Source organism: Falco naumanni (genome assembly GCF_017639655.2).
Source record: "Falco naumanni isolate bFalNau1 chromosome 20 unlocalized genomic scaffold, bFalNau1.pat SUPER_20_unloc_1, whole genome shotgun sequence".
In the NCBI taxonomy this organism is placed as follows: Eukaryota; Metazoa; Chordata; class Aves; order Falconiformes; family Falconidae; genus Falco; species Falco naumanni.
In genome coordinates this window covers 1,068,083-1,084,532 of record NW_024427345.1, presented here as the reverse complement: position 1 = coordinate 1,084,532, position 16,450 = coordinate 1,068,083, and the positions used below count along the sequence as shown (strand labels likewise).

Here is a 16,450-nt window from a genome sequence, read left to right as displayed (position 1 = left end):
ACAGCTCCCCCCGAGCCACCGTTCTTCATCCTGATCCAAGAAACACACAAAGAACAATTCAGGTGGAGTTACCGTAAAGAGATTTATTGCATACGGGGAAGCACATGTGATTTGATACCAAAGCATGAATCACAGCGGGACAGCCTAGATGTATTTACATTTCTACCCTATGCACATGAATATTGCAAGGAGAATACAAAGTCACAGAGGTGAAGGCTTTCGGCATGTAGGTTTGGTGGGGCTTTGTGAGTTACAGGGTGGGGAAGCTGTAAATTTGTGGGTGCACAGGGAATAAAAGGGGTGATTGTGAGTGTGAGGCTGGTCTGTATTTATGCTGCAGGAATTCTCCTTTCTTATAGTTAAGAGGAAAATGTTGGGATTTAACAGTTGCTGTGATGGAGAGTCCATCACAGGGGCTGGTTGCACACGTTGATGGAGACCTTTTCTCTGGTCCTACCTCAGTATCCTAAGTCCATGCAAAACCCAGCAGCAGGAGCTGACACTGTTGTGGGCTCTGCCACGCTGACCCCATCGCCTCGCTGCCCAGCTCTTCTTCAAGATGAGTGTGGGTTTTCTCCATGGTCCATGCTGAATTGGACGCCCAACAGTGGTCTTTGCCACCAGCTTGTCCCCATCAGTCATTCTCCATCTCACCATGGGGGGACCACAGGGGCTGAGTGCCTTGTCAGGGGAATAGTTTGGGGGTCTCCAGCTCAAAAAAAGGGGTGTGAGAGAAAGAAAAAGGCTCAGGGTATGCATCATATCACCAGAGCCAAGAGCATCCATCCCAGCCACATTGCATGGGAGGAAGGAGGTTGCACCATTGCCTCTTGGCTGATTTTTGGGTCCGTTCTGCCAAGAAATGGTCCATCACTGCATGGAAACAGTCAAACTATGGCTGTGACCTAGCATGGATGTTTTTGTTCTCCATCTGGATTTCATGGAAAGACTCATCCCCCACTTGTGATGAATGAACTTTTAATGGAGAAAAATAGATCGTCCCATTTAAGTGACATGTTTAAGTGAAGCTGATGACTTAAACAACTTAAAGTCCATTAAACAAAAGGGGAATCTGGATCTTAGTGTCTCATTCATTCTGAGAAGCGCCTGGCCTGGGGTAAACATGACATTAAGTAGCCATCTGAGCATTGCTAAAACATACATTTGCCTTTGTAATAAAATGTTTTTAAGATATAGTAATGGTTACCTGGAGAGCGGTTCATGTTAAAATCCCTCTGCTGAGACACTTCAGTAGCTGCCCATCAGCTAATGGAAACAAGACATTCAGATGTGAAGACACCAGGGAAATTTTGGCCTTATTTAGAGAGCTGTGCCAGCTCCATGCCTCTTCCAAACCCCAGACCTTCCTCTTTCCTGGGTGGGTGAGATGGAGCGGTGGTGGGTGGCTGGAAAGCAAAGCCAATTACCCCATAGGAAAGAGTTGATCAGAGATGTTTAGCAGACCTCTGTGTCCAGCAAGGGCTTTGCTTCTCTGTCACTGGCAAGAGAAAGGAGAGAAGATAGACTGGTGATCGCTGGGTTTCCATCAACCACACCTGAAGATGCTTCTTCAAAGTTAACAGAGATGCTGAGTTAGATCAGGTTAACACAATGTTCATAACTCCTCTCAGGTTCAGGACTTTGGGGCTTCACGACAAGCGGTCAGGAGCCTTGTGATAAAGGCACCAGGTCGTGCCTAGGCACAGGACAGAAGCCTCAGTTTTCCCTGAAAAGATAAAGTTTCTCCTCCTCTCATCTACAGAAAACCTACCTCTAAAATCGAAGAGGCAAAGACTCTCCTGAGACAGCAGGAAATTCATCTCAGGAATTTAAAGCAAACCTCAGGATTTTAATGTCTGGACTCAGCCGAGCACGGAAACATTTGCTTAACTTTAAGCATGTGCTTAACACCCGCGGGAGCTCTGTGCCGCCAGGCAGTTTTCCTCTCCAGTTTGTCCGTTGTGGGAGCAGAGCTGGGACACGACGTGAGCCAAGGGTCGGACAAACAGGGCTGACGCCACTGCAAGATTTATGGGAGGGGAAGGGACCTGCTTTCTTGCTGTGATTAATAAGGAGAAGACAAGAAACCTCCTCAAAGCCTTGGTGGAGGCATTTCCCCTCCCAGTGTCCAGCCTGACAGGGCCATTTTCAGTCAAATTCCAGGGCAATCTCTACTGTAGACATGTCCTCAGAGGATTGGAGGGTCCCATCCTGCTCATGGTCTCCTGTGCCTGGAGTGATCCAAATCCCCCTCTGACAGCCACATCTTGGTGGTTGCTGGAGACACCCAGACTGGGAATGTCGTCTCCCTCCAGCCTGATTCAAAGTTTGGTGACCCTAGCAAGGTGTCTGGGGGATTGGGCTGTAAATGGGGGTAGAGAAATGTTGTGGCTGGTGAAGAAGCCTGATGAAATCAAGGTCTGACCTCTGGGAGGGGCCTGAGTGATAGTCACTGCCTGCAGACAGAGTGTAGATACCTGGAGACCCATCCTCTGCTCGCCCCTGCCAAGTGATGGTGACCATGGCCAGCTGTCCCATCAACCCCACATGCAACCCCAACCTCTCCAAACATCTCCCCATTCTCAGGGTTGGAAAATTCTACCCGAAGGGATTTGCATCCTGTTATGCCTGACAGACTGAAAGTCCCTCAGGATTCCATTTACCATCACCAGGACCTTCTCCCCTCCATGCACGGGGTGTGTGATGATCTCTATTGCCATCAGAGACATGCAAATGCTCTGAGAGTAATTTTCCGGGTTGCCCCAACCAGGAGCGTAACTGCATCGCTCATGTCCCTGTCCTCACATATTATTTGGTCTCGCATCACGCTGCTGAACGTGTCGTGCAGGACCTCTCAGAGTGGCCACAACTCAGGCAGGTGGCAGGCTGGCAGCCCAGCATATGGCTCTGACAGGGGAAGGACGATTCGCTGAGAGCAAGCACAGCAAAGCTCTAACGAAGACAAGATGCTGTAATTTTTACCTTGAGGTTACCTGCCAAGCTGCCTCCCCGGGGGCATATAGATCAACTAAGGGTGTGAATTTAAAGCGGGCCAGCTAAATTATATTAAACCTGTGCATGGACCTTCTCTTTCAAAATGCAGCCAGCCTTAATTCGGTTTAGCTTTGCGAATTAAGCTAAACTGAATTAAACCAACGGTAATTCTGAATAAGTGTCCAGAACGGGGCTTCATGTGCTCTAGCTAATCCACTTTAGTAGTTGATTTGGATTAATGTTGATGGATGTCACCTTACAGATATGTCTCGGTGCTGCTGGGCTCGCCAGCTCTGCCAACACTGCATGGCAAGGATTTGCAGCATACCAGCCCCCTCCCATGCACCTCCCTGATGGCCCTGGTCCAAGATCATGAGCTCTCTTTTCCTTCCCGGGGATGCTGAGACTGGGGTCCAACGACCTTCTTGAAGGACAGGATTAGTCCCACTTTTTCAATTTACCGGCGTTGGGTTTAGCTGGGTCTTCAGTTCCTGTCTGGTCAATGGAAGGAGGCAAGACATTTATTTTGTGCATATTTGAGGAGATTCCTCGTGGGTTTGCAATGAGCACCTGAATTTAGCCCTTCCTTAAGACGTGAGGGTCCTGGTCTCTCTGCTTTGACCATATAGAGGAGTTTGGGCACGAAGCACCTCATTTAGGCACATCTATTCAATGACTAACATTATGCAGATGAAAAGTGTGTCTACACAGCTGATTGATCTCATAAAATCACACACACCTGATCCAAAATGAAAGCAGGACAGCAAGGACCCAACCTTTGCACTGCCACAGCTCTTTGTGCTCTCAGGAGGCAATGAGAGGAACCTGCAAAACCTCCCACACCACACATCCCACCTCCCACCTGAGGCTGTGGAGGCACCAGACCCTAAACATCTTCATCTCTCTCCAGAAACACCTTGGCAAAGTCCCTCTGTCACAGAGGAAGAGCATATCCTCTTGACTTTGTCTTTTCAGACTCTGCTGATGTGTTAACAGCTAATCCCATGGCTGTCAGCTTCATTTCTCTTGCAGAACAGCCAATTGGCAATGGATCAATGCAGGGGAAAGGTAGCAGGACAGGAGCTAAATAAATTATTTCCCTTTGGGAGACAATTTGGAGATGACAGAGAGCAGAGCAGCTTGCCGCCCCACAGATGGGGCTGGTCCAGAGCAACTTTTTGGATGGTGGATGCTCCTAGGATGCATTTGCATCCCATGGCCTTGGCACATGGCTACACAGTGAGCAGATCAGGTGAAAAATTTAAATAAAAATTAGCTCAGCAAATCTCTGTGCCGTCAGGGGTTTTCTGGAGCCTCTTCATCACCATGTCCTTGTCTTCTGCACAGCCTCACGCAGGTTGGGCCAGCTCAGCTTTGCTCCTTGAAGTGAAGGAAAGGCCTAGAGAGGGCTGAAGAGTATCTTCCAGCACTAGTTGTGGTTTCGGCTTATTTAAATAGGAAAATGTTGACCTGGATAGGTTATCTCAGCTCCTTCCACAGTCAATGGAGAAAAGTGGACCACTACTTGCAGGTCATCTCTCCCATCCTACTCGCACCTTTGGAGGATGAATGTGTGGGTGCCCATCTCTCTCCAGGGACAGAAGAAGGAGATCAGACCTGACTTTGGTTTTGATCATGGGGCATGAGATGAAGCCAACCTGAAAGCCCTTTTCCCAGCTTCAAAGGGCATTGGATTGGGTCCTGCAGCAGGATTGTGTCTGCAAGGAAACACTCAGGTAGGCAAATCTGAATTAACTAAGGGTTTGAGTTTAAAGTGCATTAATTTAAAGTGCATTTGAAGAGCATGCAAAATGCATGCAAAGTGCACTTTGGTCCAAATGAAAGTGCTTCTCTGTCAATGGAAGGTAATTTACTACCCGGCCCCTGGCGTTTCAGTCAGGATCCATCTCTCTTTACCGTAGTTGTACACAGGTTCATTAGTGAAGATGGGCTTCTCAGCTCACCCCTCCTGAAGAGCATCTCCCTCGGCATGGGCAATTCCCTACCGTGAACCACAGCTTACGGGATGCAGCAAATCACTTCACGCAGTTACCCCTCTTTCCCGGTTGGGCTTCAGAAGAGGGTGAACAGCACCTTGCAGGGGATTGATTAGCCAAGAGCCAGGGGAGCATCCCACCCTTAGGCTAATTGTCCATGCTTTCCCATGTGGAAATACACCCTGGGAGAGGTCTCAAGTCACTGGTTGACTTCCAGGGTGAGGAAAGCAGGATCCATCCCTTTGGAAGATGAACTTGAATGAGCAAGCGGTCTCCAGAAGGCCAACCCTGCTCTGGACTGCAACTTGGAGCACATCCAAAGGAGACACATCCCCTGTGGATGAACAGGAGGCACAGGGGCAGAGCATCCATTCACAACCCATTTTACAACGCCACCTCTGTCTCTCCCCACGTGGGTGATGAGCTGCTGAGAGACAGGCAGGAGATGGCTGAGCCCCTGCCCTCGACCTGAAGGCTCTGCCAGCACTGCTGCCTTATTTACAGCAACAAAATAAACAACTCACCAGCTCAGAAAAAAAGGCACAGCATCCTCCCCCCCTCCATCCCTTCCTCCCTTCCTCCAGCCTCTCCCCCGCAAACGGCCGGCAACAGCTTTGTTTAGAAAAGAAAACTGATGTTTTTATGGATCCCATGAATCTTACCGGGAAGCCAACAACCCCGGACAGGCAGCTCCGAGAAGCTCAGCTGGAGCCGTGAAACATTGCCTTGCAAAATAAAGGTCAGCCCAACCCGCTGAACACCATTAAAGCCAAGGGCTGGATGCCAAAGTCCAGGCTTTTAAGCCCAGAGCTGAGCTTGAAGCAAGTTCTCTCCTAAAAGCTTGGAGTGAGATGAAATCCCCCAGCTCAAGGATGTTTTTGTAGCAAATTGGGGTGAAACAGCCTCTTCCTATCTTTTTGCTAGGGTTTTCATGGGAAATTTGGTCTTTTGAAAGGAAAAGCCAGGAATACGGCAGGAGCATCCCAAATATTCAGGCAAACCCCAGGCGTTGATGTGCAAAGCCAGTGGGCTTTAGAAAGATGAGCAAAAGCAGGGCGTGCGGGATAAATCAGCAGGGGCAAGATGCTCCCCGCAGTGATGTAACTGAAACTCCCAGATTTCCAGGGTGAGAAAAAGGGTGGAAAATAGTTGAGCTCTCCTAAACCCTAGAATGTTTTATGTGAAGTTCAGCATGAAACTCCATAATCCTCGAGCAGGGCCAGGTCCTTGAAGGACCTACAGGGATGAGCCGGGGTCTTGCAAATGGAATGAGCAAAACTAATTACCCTAATGAGCAGCAAGGCATTTTTTAGGAAGGATTTTCGGCTTTGAGTTCCAGGTTTGAAATCAATCTCTTCCCAGTAGAGGCCAGGCAGATGCACATGCCACCGTTCGCAAGCGATTGCCCACGGCTGAGCCACGGTACCCAGCTGCCCATTCCGGGTGGCGGGGATGTGGCGAGGGGTGGCGGGGATGTGGCGAGGGGTGGCGGGGATGTGGCGAGGGGTGGCGGGGATGTGGCGAGGGGTGGCGGGGATGTGGCGAGGGGTGGCGGGGATGTGGCGAGGGGTGGCGGGGATGTGGCGAGGGGTGGCGGGGATGTGGCGAGGGGTGGCGGGGATGTGGCGAGGGGTGGCGGGGATGTGGCGAGGGGTGGCGGGGATGGCCATGGGCACAGCGACAAGCCTGCCCTGGTGGTGAAGCCCCAGCTTTCCTCTTCCATGACTTGCTGAAGGAAGGCCAGCTCTCTGAGCAGGGAGGGTTGGTGGCTTTGGGGTGTTTTCCTGGAATTACCTGCTTTGTGCCGATCCTCTCCGCTGACTCCAGGGGGAGCCTGGACTAGCAGTGATGAGGGGTTTATATCCCAGGCATAAAAGCCACGTGAAGGGAATTCAGCTTCTCCACCAGGACCAAATTTCCCTGAGGCACACAGTTTCCTGCATCAGCATCCCAAAGCACCTCCCTCCAGCTGCAGCTTAACTCAACATTTATCAGCAGGTTATACCCCATCCCCAACCACATGTAATTACAAATCCCAACCTCATTAGCAGGGCACATTCACCTCCTTGAGATGCTGATTATTTCCCCCCAATAACAGCTGGAGTGGATGACGCCCACCCTCCTCTTTCTCCCTGTTTCTTTAGAAGGGCTGTCCCAGATGGGAACCCAGGCACCAAGGCAGAGGGTGGCAGTGGGTGCCCCCAGGTCCACAAGCACCCACATCCCTGCCTGAAGCCCCCTCCAGTCTATTTATTACTTCCAGTGATTAATAAGTGAGAAAAAGGGGGAGATGGGGACATTGTTCCTGCCTGTTGCTAATTAGTGTGCTGCTCTGAGGATGGGAGGCTGCAGGGAGCTCGTTCGCCCACGACACTTAATGAAAGCAGCACAACCCTTTGCGTTATTTAATTTAATAGGAGAATTAATATCAGGATGGAGGGCGATCGCCTCTGCTCTGCAGGCTGGGGAAGGATGCTCCATCCATCTTGCTTTATTCCAAAGAGCGTCTCAAAGGCGATTTGATTACAGGGTAATAGGTGGGGTTTGGGGGTTGTTGTTTCTTTGGGACTTATTTTTATTTTCTTTTGGATTCAATGGGGTGGAAGCCTCTGTCCCTCCGTTGCCAAACAAATGCAACCCGCACGTAACCCTTCACCCAGCTCCATCCACTGATAAAGTCCCCCAATCTTAATTCAATCTGTAAAGATTAAGCCAGCAATAAGGAGCATCGGAGGGCTGACATCCACCAAGTCTCCCTGGGGCGGGTGACAAATGACTTTGTGACAGTAATCGCCAAATTAGAATCTGCATCGCAAGCCCCCACGCTTGCCAGCGCAGCCGCCACGCCAGGCTCCTCCCCGGCACCGGGTGCAAGGAAAGGTCATGCAGCAGCACCGAGCGCCTGCTCCCAGCGTCTTGCATGCTAATGTACTGCCGGGATTTCTGATAAAAAATATTTCAAAATTTTAAAATAGGCTGTTCATTTATTTATCATCCATCGATTGCTCAGTGGCGTAGGAGAGAGCATCGGCGCATTGCAAAAAAATTGGGTAAACGTCCATTGCATGGAGGTAGAGCAGGAATGCGGGGGGTTGCAGCTGAGGGGCTCCCAAATTCACAGCCCCAATGCCAGGAGAAGCCAAGTCCCGTGCCTCTCCCTCTGGCATTTCCAATTAAATTAATAAGGCAGGCAAACATTGTACGCTCCCGGCCAGCTGCCCCCCTTTCTCTGCATGCTGGCCTCCACCACAACAACATATATCCCTGTCTACATGGGTCCACCTACAGCTGGAGATGGATTTGTGCAGTTTTCCTGGGTTTTCGACCATGCCTTGTGGGTCCCGCGTGGGCTGGGGTGTGGGGATGCTCTGGACAGCCTCCAGCAGCTTCAGCCACCCACAGCTCTCCACGGGAGGGTGGGCTTTGCCTGAATGAAGAGGAATTTAGGTGGAATTGGGGTTCATCCTGCCTGACTCATGAGGGATCCCAGCCCTGCTTTGACTCTGCACCCCAACAGATGCTTTTGAGGGCAGCCGGTAGATGAATCAGTGTGCAGAGGGAGGCGAGCCAGAGGGATACTTTCGCATCAACGCACCTGCATCGCCCCCAGCCGTGCTAAACACGGGCAAAGCCACATGCCCTTTGCCTTGCACATGGCAACATCTTTCACGTGGCCATTGTCTTGCATGTGCCCTTTGCCTTGCACATGGCTGTGTCTTGCACGTACCCCCCATGCACGTGTGCAAGCACTGGGAGCTCTGCCCCCTCCTCCCTGTGGCCACGGGATTTGCACACCTGAGCATAAGGGTGCAAATCTGCCCCAGGAAAGGGCTGGTGGGTGCAAATTCAGGGCCATGGTGGGGCTGGGGGCAATGTGGTGCCCTGCATGTCCCCCTGCCGGGCTTGCTGGGCAGTTACCCACACAACACCATCATGCTGCAGCGAGGACTGAGTGCGAGTCCATTTGACCTTTCCGCCGTATGAGGCACAATCAAGTTAGTGCCGAGCTGTGATTTAATTCCTGGGATGGAGCTGTAATTTGCTTACAGCAGCCATTTCCCACCAGCGCTGGAGTGGCTGGCTCTGCCAGGGTGCCACCAAGCTGGGGTGCTCCCCACTGGGCAGCTCTTAACCCCCCAGCTGGGGTTTTTAAAAGCACAAGATGGTGCAAATCCTCCTGCCCTGTGCCAAAATGCATGTTGCACAGCGCCTGGGCACACTCATGAGGGTGAAAATATGTGCACATTGGAAAACACACCTGTGCACAATGCTGGGGCATGTGCACACCCACATCACACTTCATCCATACTGTGACACAGGCAGGAGGCAGATCCTCATCTCCTAAAGGAGAGAAAAATGCCACGGGAGATTTATGCTTTTTCTCCCCCTTGTAGCAGTGGTCTTTCTTTGCAGCAGGTTCTTCTAAGCAAACCTTGCGGTCCAGGCTGGGATGTCTTCGCTCAGGAGAGCCGGATACTCAAAGCAGCAGCTCTCCCTGTGATGAAATATTAATTAGCTCATTGCAATAGGGAGATTTACCCATTTTAGAGGGGGTAATAAAATATATACGAGAGTTGTGTTCTCATCCTGCCACTCAGGGAAGGGTCCCCATCCTCCAGCCCCTCTGAGATGCTGGGGAGTGGGATGCAGGCGCGCCAGGGAGGGGATGCCACGGCGACGGCGACGGCGGCATCATTGTGCAAGGCCGGAGCAGGGCAGCGCTGGGCGGCTGCATACAAACCCGGAGATGAAAAGGGTGAGAGGCCTCGGCAAGTGAGGGCTGTCGGGGTGATTAATGGGGGTGAGCGGAGGGTGAGGCCCCTCCTTCCCCAGAGCCACAAGATGGCAAAGTGATTCGAAGAACAAGAGAGCAGTGTTCGCCCAGAAAGCCTCCTGGAAAAAAGAAAATACACTTTATTCCCAGTAGCCTGCAGAGCTGAGGGTTCCTCTCCTCCTTGCCTTGTTGGCTGGTTTTTTTTCTTTTTTTTCTGGCTGTGTTTTTGTTTGGGGTTTTTTTTAACTATTTTAATAAAAATAAATAAGTGTGATGAGGACGTGTAAATGGCAGTGAGAATTGCACCGTACTGCCGGGTCAAAGCCTCCTGGGAGCTGTCATATATTTACATCTCTATTTGCTTAGAAAACAATAACCTACGGGGAGGAAGAGGGGAGGCACTGGCAGGCCTAGTGCAAGGTGGGTTTGGGGGGCCAGCACAGTGGGGACTCCCCTGCTAGAGCAAAACCCTGGGACCCGCTGAAGGTTTTTTTTGCAAAGCAGCTAAATCCCACAGGTTTGTCTCCCTGCAGATGCACCGCACTGATGCTCCCCTTCCTGCGATGCTCCATCCCCAGGGCTGGACTGGAAAGGGCTGCTGGGGGGACAGTAACCCCAAACCCACCCCAAAAGGGATGGAGCAAGGTGAGGAGCCACAGAAGATGTACCACATCTGCCCCTAATTTAATACCCAGAGAGCCAGAGGGGTTGGAGTAGAGGGACGATGCTGGTGGTTACACTTAGCTGTGGGGTTTTTAATGACATAATAGTTTGGGAGCAATTTTCCCAGCCGGGTTCCCATGGCCTTCCCAGATGCAGAAGCCAGGCAGATTCTTCCAAACTCCCCCCAGATGCAGGGTATGTGGTTAAATGCCATGGAGTGAGAAAGGCTGGGGGGCTGCTCAGGGAAACCCAAGCCCTGAGCAGTGCTGCTCTGCTCTCCTCCCATCTTTCTTCCCTTCCTTCCTTCCGTCTTTCTTTCCTGCCACATCCCTGCATCCCTCTCACCATCCCACAGTGCCTTCGTGAATGCGCAGGGAAGAAAAGTGACAGGAAAATATAATGCCTGCCACGTACCAGACTGAGATGTGGGAGTTACACAGAGTATTTGAGAGCTGGATTGAAGCTCATTTCTACAAAAATCATAATTTTAAGGAAATGAATTGAGGTTAAAAAAGCCATGTAAGGCACTAGAGTGGGACCTGGGTGGATTTCCAGCAATTCCAGGGTGTGGGAAAGGTGAGTGGCAGGGGCTGGTGGGGCTTGCAAAGGATCCAGCATCAGCAGCATCGCAGCACTGCCCGGCTGTGAATGTTTTCCAGTTACTGGCATCCCTGGGACCAGTGGCTTCACTGCGACCTTGGTGTGAATCCTGAAGGCCCCTGAAATGCTGAACTGTGGAAGTGGTTGGGGTGGAGGTTATCTGGGGGTGTCCATTGGGATGTGCTCCTGCCCATCAGGTTTGGGGATGAAAAGCCCCCAAACTGATCTCTTGGGAGAGGTTGGAAGAGGAAGGGTGACCTTCAGACTGGCCTCTGCCACCCACAGGGTCCTCAGCGTAGGAGGGAGAAGGAGCAGAGGGGCTGGAGGGCAGAGAGGGGTGTCTCTGCAGAGTACCCCCTGCTCTGCCCCAAGGATTTCCCCTCCTGGCCGCTCTTGGGGGGGGGGGGGGCTTTCCCCTTTGTGGGTGACCTGGAGACCCCTGTGCTTGTCCCCTTGGTGAGACGACATCCCTCTGAGCCCTGACTGGCACAGCCAGGGGACCCTGCTGCGCAGCCATGCCTCCTTGCCTATTGAAAATACAGCCACATATAGAAACGGGGAGTATAGAATTGCAGACATATGGAAACATGGACATACAGCCCTGCAGACACACTATAGCTCCTCCCTACACGTCACCCTATTAACCCCCCCATAGCTCTGTCCATGTGATGACCTGACTGATGCGCATCTCTGCAGTCAGCCCGTATAGAATGCTACCTCCACGCGTAAGGACGGTATATTGCAGAGAGCCCATCAGCACAAAAAAAGGGTGCACGTGGCCACATCATGTGTTTGGGGGTGTCTTTGAGCACCCACACAGCATACCCAGATACCTTTCGCTGCCTGCAAGCCCAAGATGTATATCACATCCCCACAGGTACCTATAGAGACACATACACATGGAGGTTGCGATGCCGCACACATAAATCCAGCTGTTGCACTGGGAATGGGGCCACATCCTGCACTGGGTTCGGCTACTTTGCTACCTTGGAGCGTAAATTAGGTGTGCATACACACACATACAGATGCACACACATGCATATACATGTGCACACATTCAAGCATACACACATACACATGCACACATGTGTGTGCTGGCCCAGAAAGTGATTAGCTGCCACTCAAATTTGCATCTTATTAACATTCCCACAAGGGTTATTTTACAACCAAAAGCGGGAGGATGCTCTCTGCACAGGGTGAAAAAAAATAAACCCTCAAGCTTTGGGGTGCAGGAGGAGGATGAGGCTGGGCTGGGGAGGAGGAAGGGCTCAGGGGGCAGCAGGGAGGTGCTGGAGGGGCAGGTGGGACCCAGCAATGGGAGACGTGGGGCTGGGCGCATTGGCAAGCGAGTCACGTAGGGTAATTTATGGCTGATGCTTCTGCGGGAGTTTAAGACCTCGATGCCTTCCATAAACTATTTTACTTGTTTAAAACCCACAGTGACTGGAAATGAATTTGGGGGGCAGCGGGGGGGCGTTATTTGTATTTCCCTTGGGAATTAGGGCTGGGGGGGGCCTGTCACACCCCTGTAACCACCACTGACCATCTCCCCCTGATGCCCACCAGCACCAGCGGGGTCAGCGGTGGGGTTTTGGGGTGCTGAGCCCCTCCAGGTCCCGTTTTCCACCTCCAGCTGCTACCTGAGGCTCGACAGCGAGGCGGGGGGGCAGCCCCTGAGTCTCATTCTCAATTAGAAAACCTTTTACTCTCTGGAAAGGCAGTGGTTGAGAGAGCAAGGGAGCGGGAGAGGCATTTCCAATAGTCACACTTGTCAAGTGAGACCATCTTTTAGCCCTCAGGAACAGCAAATCCCCGTGAACTCTGGGTGAACCAAGATTGAAGTCATAAATCAGCCCTACAAAAGCCTGCTGTTGGATGCGGGTGCCGGGCTCCTACCTTTAACGCTTTCACGGGCGAAGGAGGAAAGCAAGAGAAAAAAATGGCAAAAAAAAATAATATTAAAAAAAACAACAGAATTCACATTATCTGCGTGTTGCCTGAGGGCGGGGACATGAGGATGAGGAGAGAGGTGGATGCTGGTGCCTTTCCAGGGTGGAATGGAGGTTCTTTGCCCCTGCCAGTGGGTTGGGTTTTTTTTGGGGTGCTGGGATAGGAAGGGGGGGGGGTCACCGAAGGGAGGGAGCATGAAGATGAGGAGGCTGTGGAGGGGGGAGGAAGGAAAGGAGTGGAAGGGGAGATGGAGGAGAAAAAAGCATTGATTAGTGAAAGGAAATAGCTGGCGTAATGGATCTGGAGGAGAGGGCTCTTTGGCAGAGGGGCCATCGATCCGCTAATGGGAGAAAGAAAATGGGAGTGAGAAAAAAAATATATAAAATGCCTATTAAGAAATTGCGGGGAGTGTGTGTTGCATACCCATGGGCAGGGCGCGGGCTTCTGCCCTCACCTGCCCCTCAGCCGGCCGGCGGCATCCCAGGCTCCGCTTCTCACCTCACTCACCAGCATCGTGAGTGAGATTTTTTTTTTAACCCTCACCTTAAGAAAAACTCATTGACCTGGGGCATCCCTCGGGCTTAAAGGGGGGGGGGGGGGGAATAGATGAAAAATAAAATACTGCTTCGCCCCAGCCTGGGATGCTTGGGGGAAATTTTCACCCACCCGCGTCCCCTCTCTCCTGGCTAATCTAAGATGACAAACAATATGATGGATATAGTTTATGTTAATTCGCAATGCCCTTTCCTCCAGAATTTAACTGTAAGTTAATGTACACCGGAAACTCCAGCTCTCCCTGCTTCACTAATGGGCTGAGGTATTAGCTGGTTCTAACGATGCATACAAATGTACTTGTCTCTGTGGGCTGCCCCAAGATTTATGACTCTTTTGCCTTCTGTAGCTGTAAACAAGGGAGGAAAGAAAAAAAAAGAAAAAGGAAAAAAAAAAAAAAAAAAAACAGTCCATGCACCGCTTACTACCTGAAGGAGCTCAAAAAAAAAAAAAAAAAAAAAAAAAAAAAGAGGAGGGCAGCAGCCGGGCGCAAAACTTGAATTTATTTTCCCCCCCCGCCCCGTTTTTCAGGCTGAAAATTGCATTTCGCAACCCGGGTGTGGAGCGCGCTGCAGCGAATTTCAAGCTTGGCTTTGCGAGATGGGGGCTCAACCCCAGGGGGCTCCCAGGCCCCCCCTCCGCGGCGAAGCGTGCAGCCCGCACCTGGGGGGGTCCTTGGGGAGGTGGAACTTGGGGGTCGGGGGGGGCAATGCGAGGAGTTGGCGGATGTGCGGGTGGGGGGTTAGTGCAGCTCGGTGCAGTGCTGGCATTTTGGGTTTAATAATTTTTTTTTTAATGTGTTTTTATAGAGCAACCGGGGAACGACGGCTGGGTCCTCCTCCAGGCAGTCCCGCCACCCCGGAACAGATCACAGCTTAAAAAAAAAAAAAAAAGAAAAAAAAGAAAGAAAAAGAAAGAAAGAAACAAAAATCCAAAATTCCGCTAAAAAGAGCGATTTCGGGAAGATCTTCGCTTCTCCCTGGTTTTCCTCCGGACCCGCCGCCGCGTTTGCAGCCGCCGGAGCGGGGCGAAGAGCCCCAGTTTGGTGCAAATTTCGCAGATGTGGGAAGAATTCGCTGAGCTGAAATTGTTTTTCCTGAGCGCTGCGGGCGGGTAGGTGAGACCTGCGGGCGGGGGGCGCGGGGACCCTCTGAGGCCCAAAAAGGCATTTTAGGGGTAAAAAAAAAAAAAAAAAAAACTGGAGGAGGGAGGGATGGGAGGAGGATATCAAACCTCGATTAGGTTTCTACTTGCTTTTATTATCCTGTTTTCGGCCTTTTTTTTTCGGGCATTTTGGAAAGTAGTTTTCAGCAGCGGGACCCGCAGCCATCGCTGCGGACGCAGTATGTTACATTTATCTAACGTATGCAATATATATCAAACATATTACGTATATTCTATATTATATCTAGAAAATGTAGAAATTATAGAAAACATATATACACACACAGAGTTTATATATGTATGTATATAAAATCAGAAAGCTGCTCGCACTGCATCGAGAAAAAAAAAATAACAAAACAAAACTCACCAAAATACTCCAAGGAGACGTGGGAATTCGCAATTTTCCCTGTCTTTGGAACCCGGGGTTTCCAGCAAAGCTCAGGAACCCCCCCGCTCCTTATAACTAATACATATTTTAAAAAAGCCTGAGCCCATCCAGCCTTTCCCTCCTCCCGGCTCGCAGGGTCAGTGCAAAATCCCCTGCAACCCCAGGTGGGTTATTTTGGGGATGAGCAGGACATGCCTCCTCCCCGTTCACATGTTGCCAATTTAATCTGATTGCTCTTCAAACCCACTTTTCTTTTATTATTTAAGGGAGAGAGAGGGGATTTAAAAAATAATAGGAAAAAAAGCAAACTTGGCTGGGGGAAGAAAGGCGAGTCGATGTGATGGGTCGGAGCCACATGGTGCTACTTAAAATGTTCGCTTTGAGATTCATAAAATATTTAAAGCCTCAAGTCAAGCCTTTTCTATTTATTGCAGTGTATAATTCAAAATTATCGTGTATTAATAAGCCAATAATGATAATCTCTATAGGAAAAGCACGCTAGTTGTGCTGGTTTTATGGCTGCCCTTATCCTTCCTAATAACCTTTGGCTCGGCTCTGTAATAACTCACCGCCGAATGAGCAATTGCCTGGAGTGCCTTAAATATCTCCCAGCCTTTTCCACACTCCGGACCCCCCTTCGCACCCCACCGGCCCCGGGACTCACACGTCATCCCTGCCCGGACGCTGGTTCGAGTCCTGGCTCTGCCCGCTCGGCTATAGTGCAGGGAGGGGGAGTAGCCTAAAAGTATTTTTTTCCTCCCCCCCGCTTTAATTTTCATCATCGTTATTATTTTTGTTGCTACTATTATTATTGTGTTATGTTATTTTTTATCCATATTACTGCTGTTATCATTGCTATTGCTAACACTATTATTCTTACTATTTTACTATTACTGTTACTATTACTATTATTGTTACTATTGTTATTTGTCTATTACTTATTAATGCCTATTACTATTCATTATTGTTATTATTATTTATACCCTTATTCTCATTATTAATTCCTCAAAGCACAGTTTTGAAGCTTCTTTCCTTTCTAGAAGCACAATGCCCCAACTTGGGAGGATCTCTGGAGGAAGGGGACACATGAGCCCTCCAGGGAAGAGCTCTCAGCCCAGTACTGCTCATTTTCCATTTTCCTGTTCGTTTTTACATTCCTATTAATTAATCTCAGCATCTCCAGGCCTTGGTGGTGACAGCATTGAGCTGTCCCACTCTGGGGTACGTGTCCCCACTTCAGCATGGCACATCGGCATAACACGGGTGCATGCACCAGGCCCACACAGAGCACGTATGCACACATGCATGCACACACATGTGCACACACTCCCTTATCAGCCTCCAGCAACCGACTGTGATGGATTTTCT

General features: G+C 50.5%; 1 protein-coding gene across 1 annotated transcript in view; it reads left to right on the top strand.

The window, feature by feature from the left end:
• Positions 1 to 1,700, top strand: part of ITGA5 (integrin subunit alpha 5) — a 7,046-nt gene extending 5,346 nt beyond the window's left edge. The window contains exon 10 of the mRNA XM_040581200.1: positions 1,632 to 1,700. Within this exon, the coding sequence (XP_040437134.1) occupies positions 1,632 to 1,700 (69 nt within the window). The remainder of the gene's footprint in view (positions 1 to 1,631) is intronic.
• Positions 1,701 to 16,450: the final 14,750 nt, after the last annotated feature.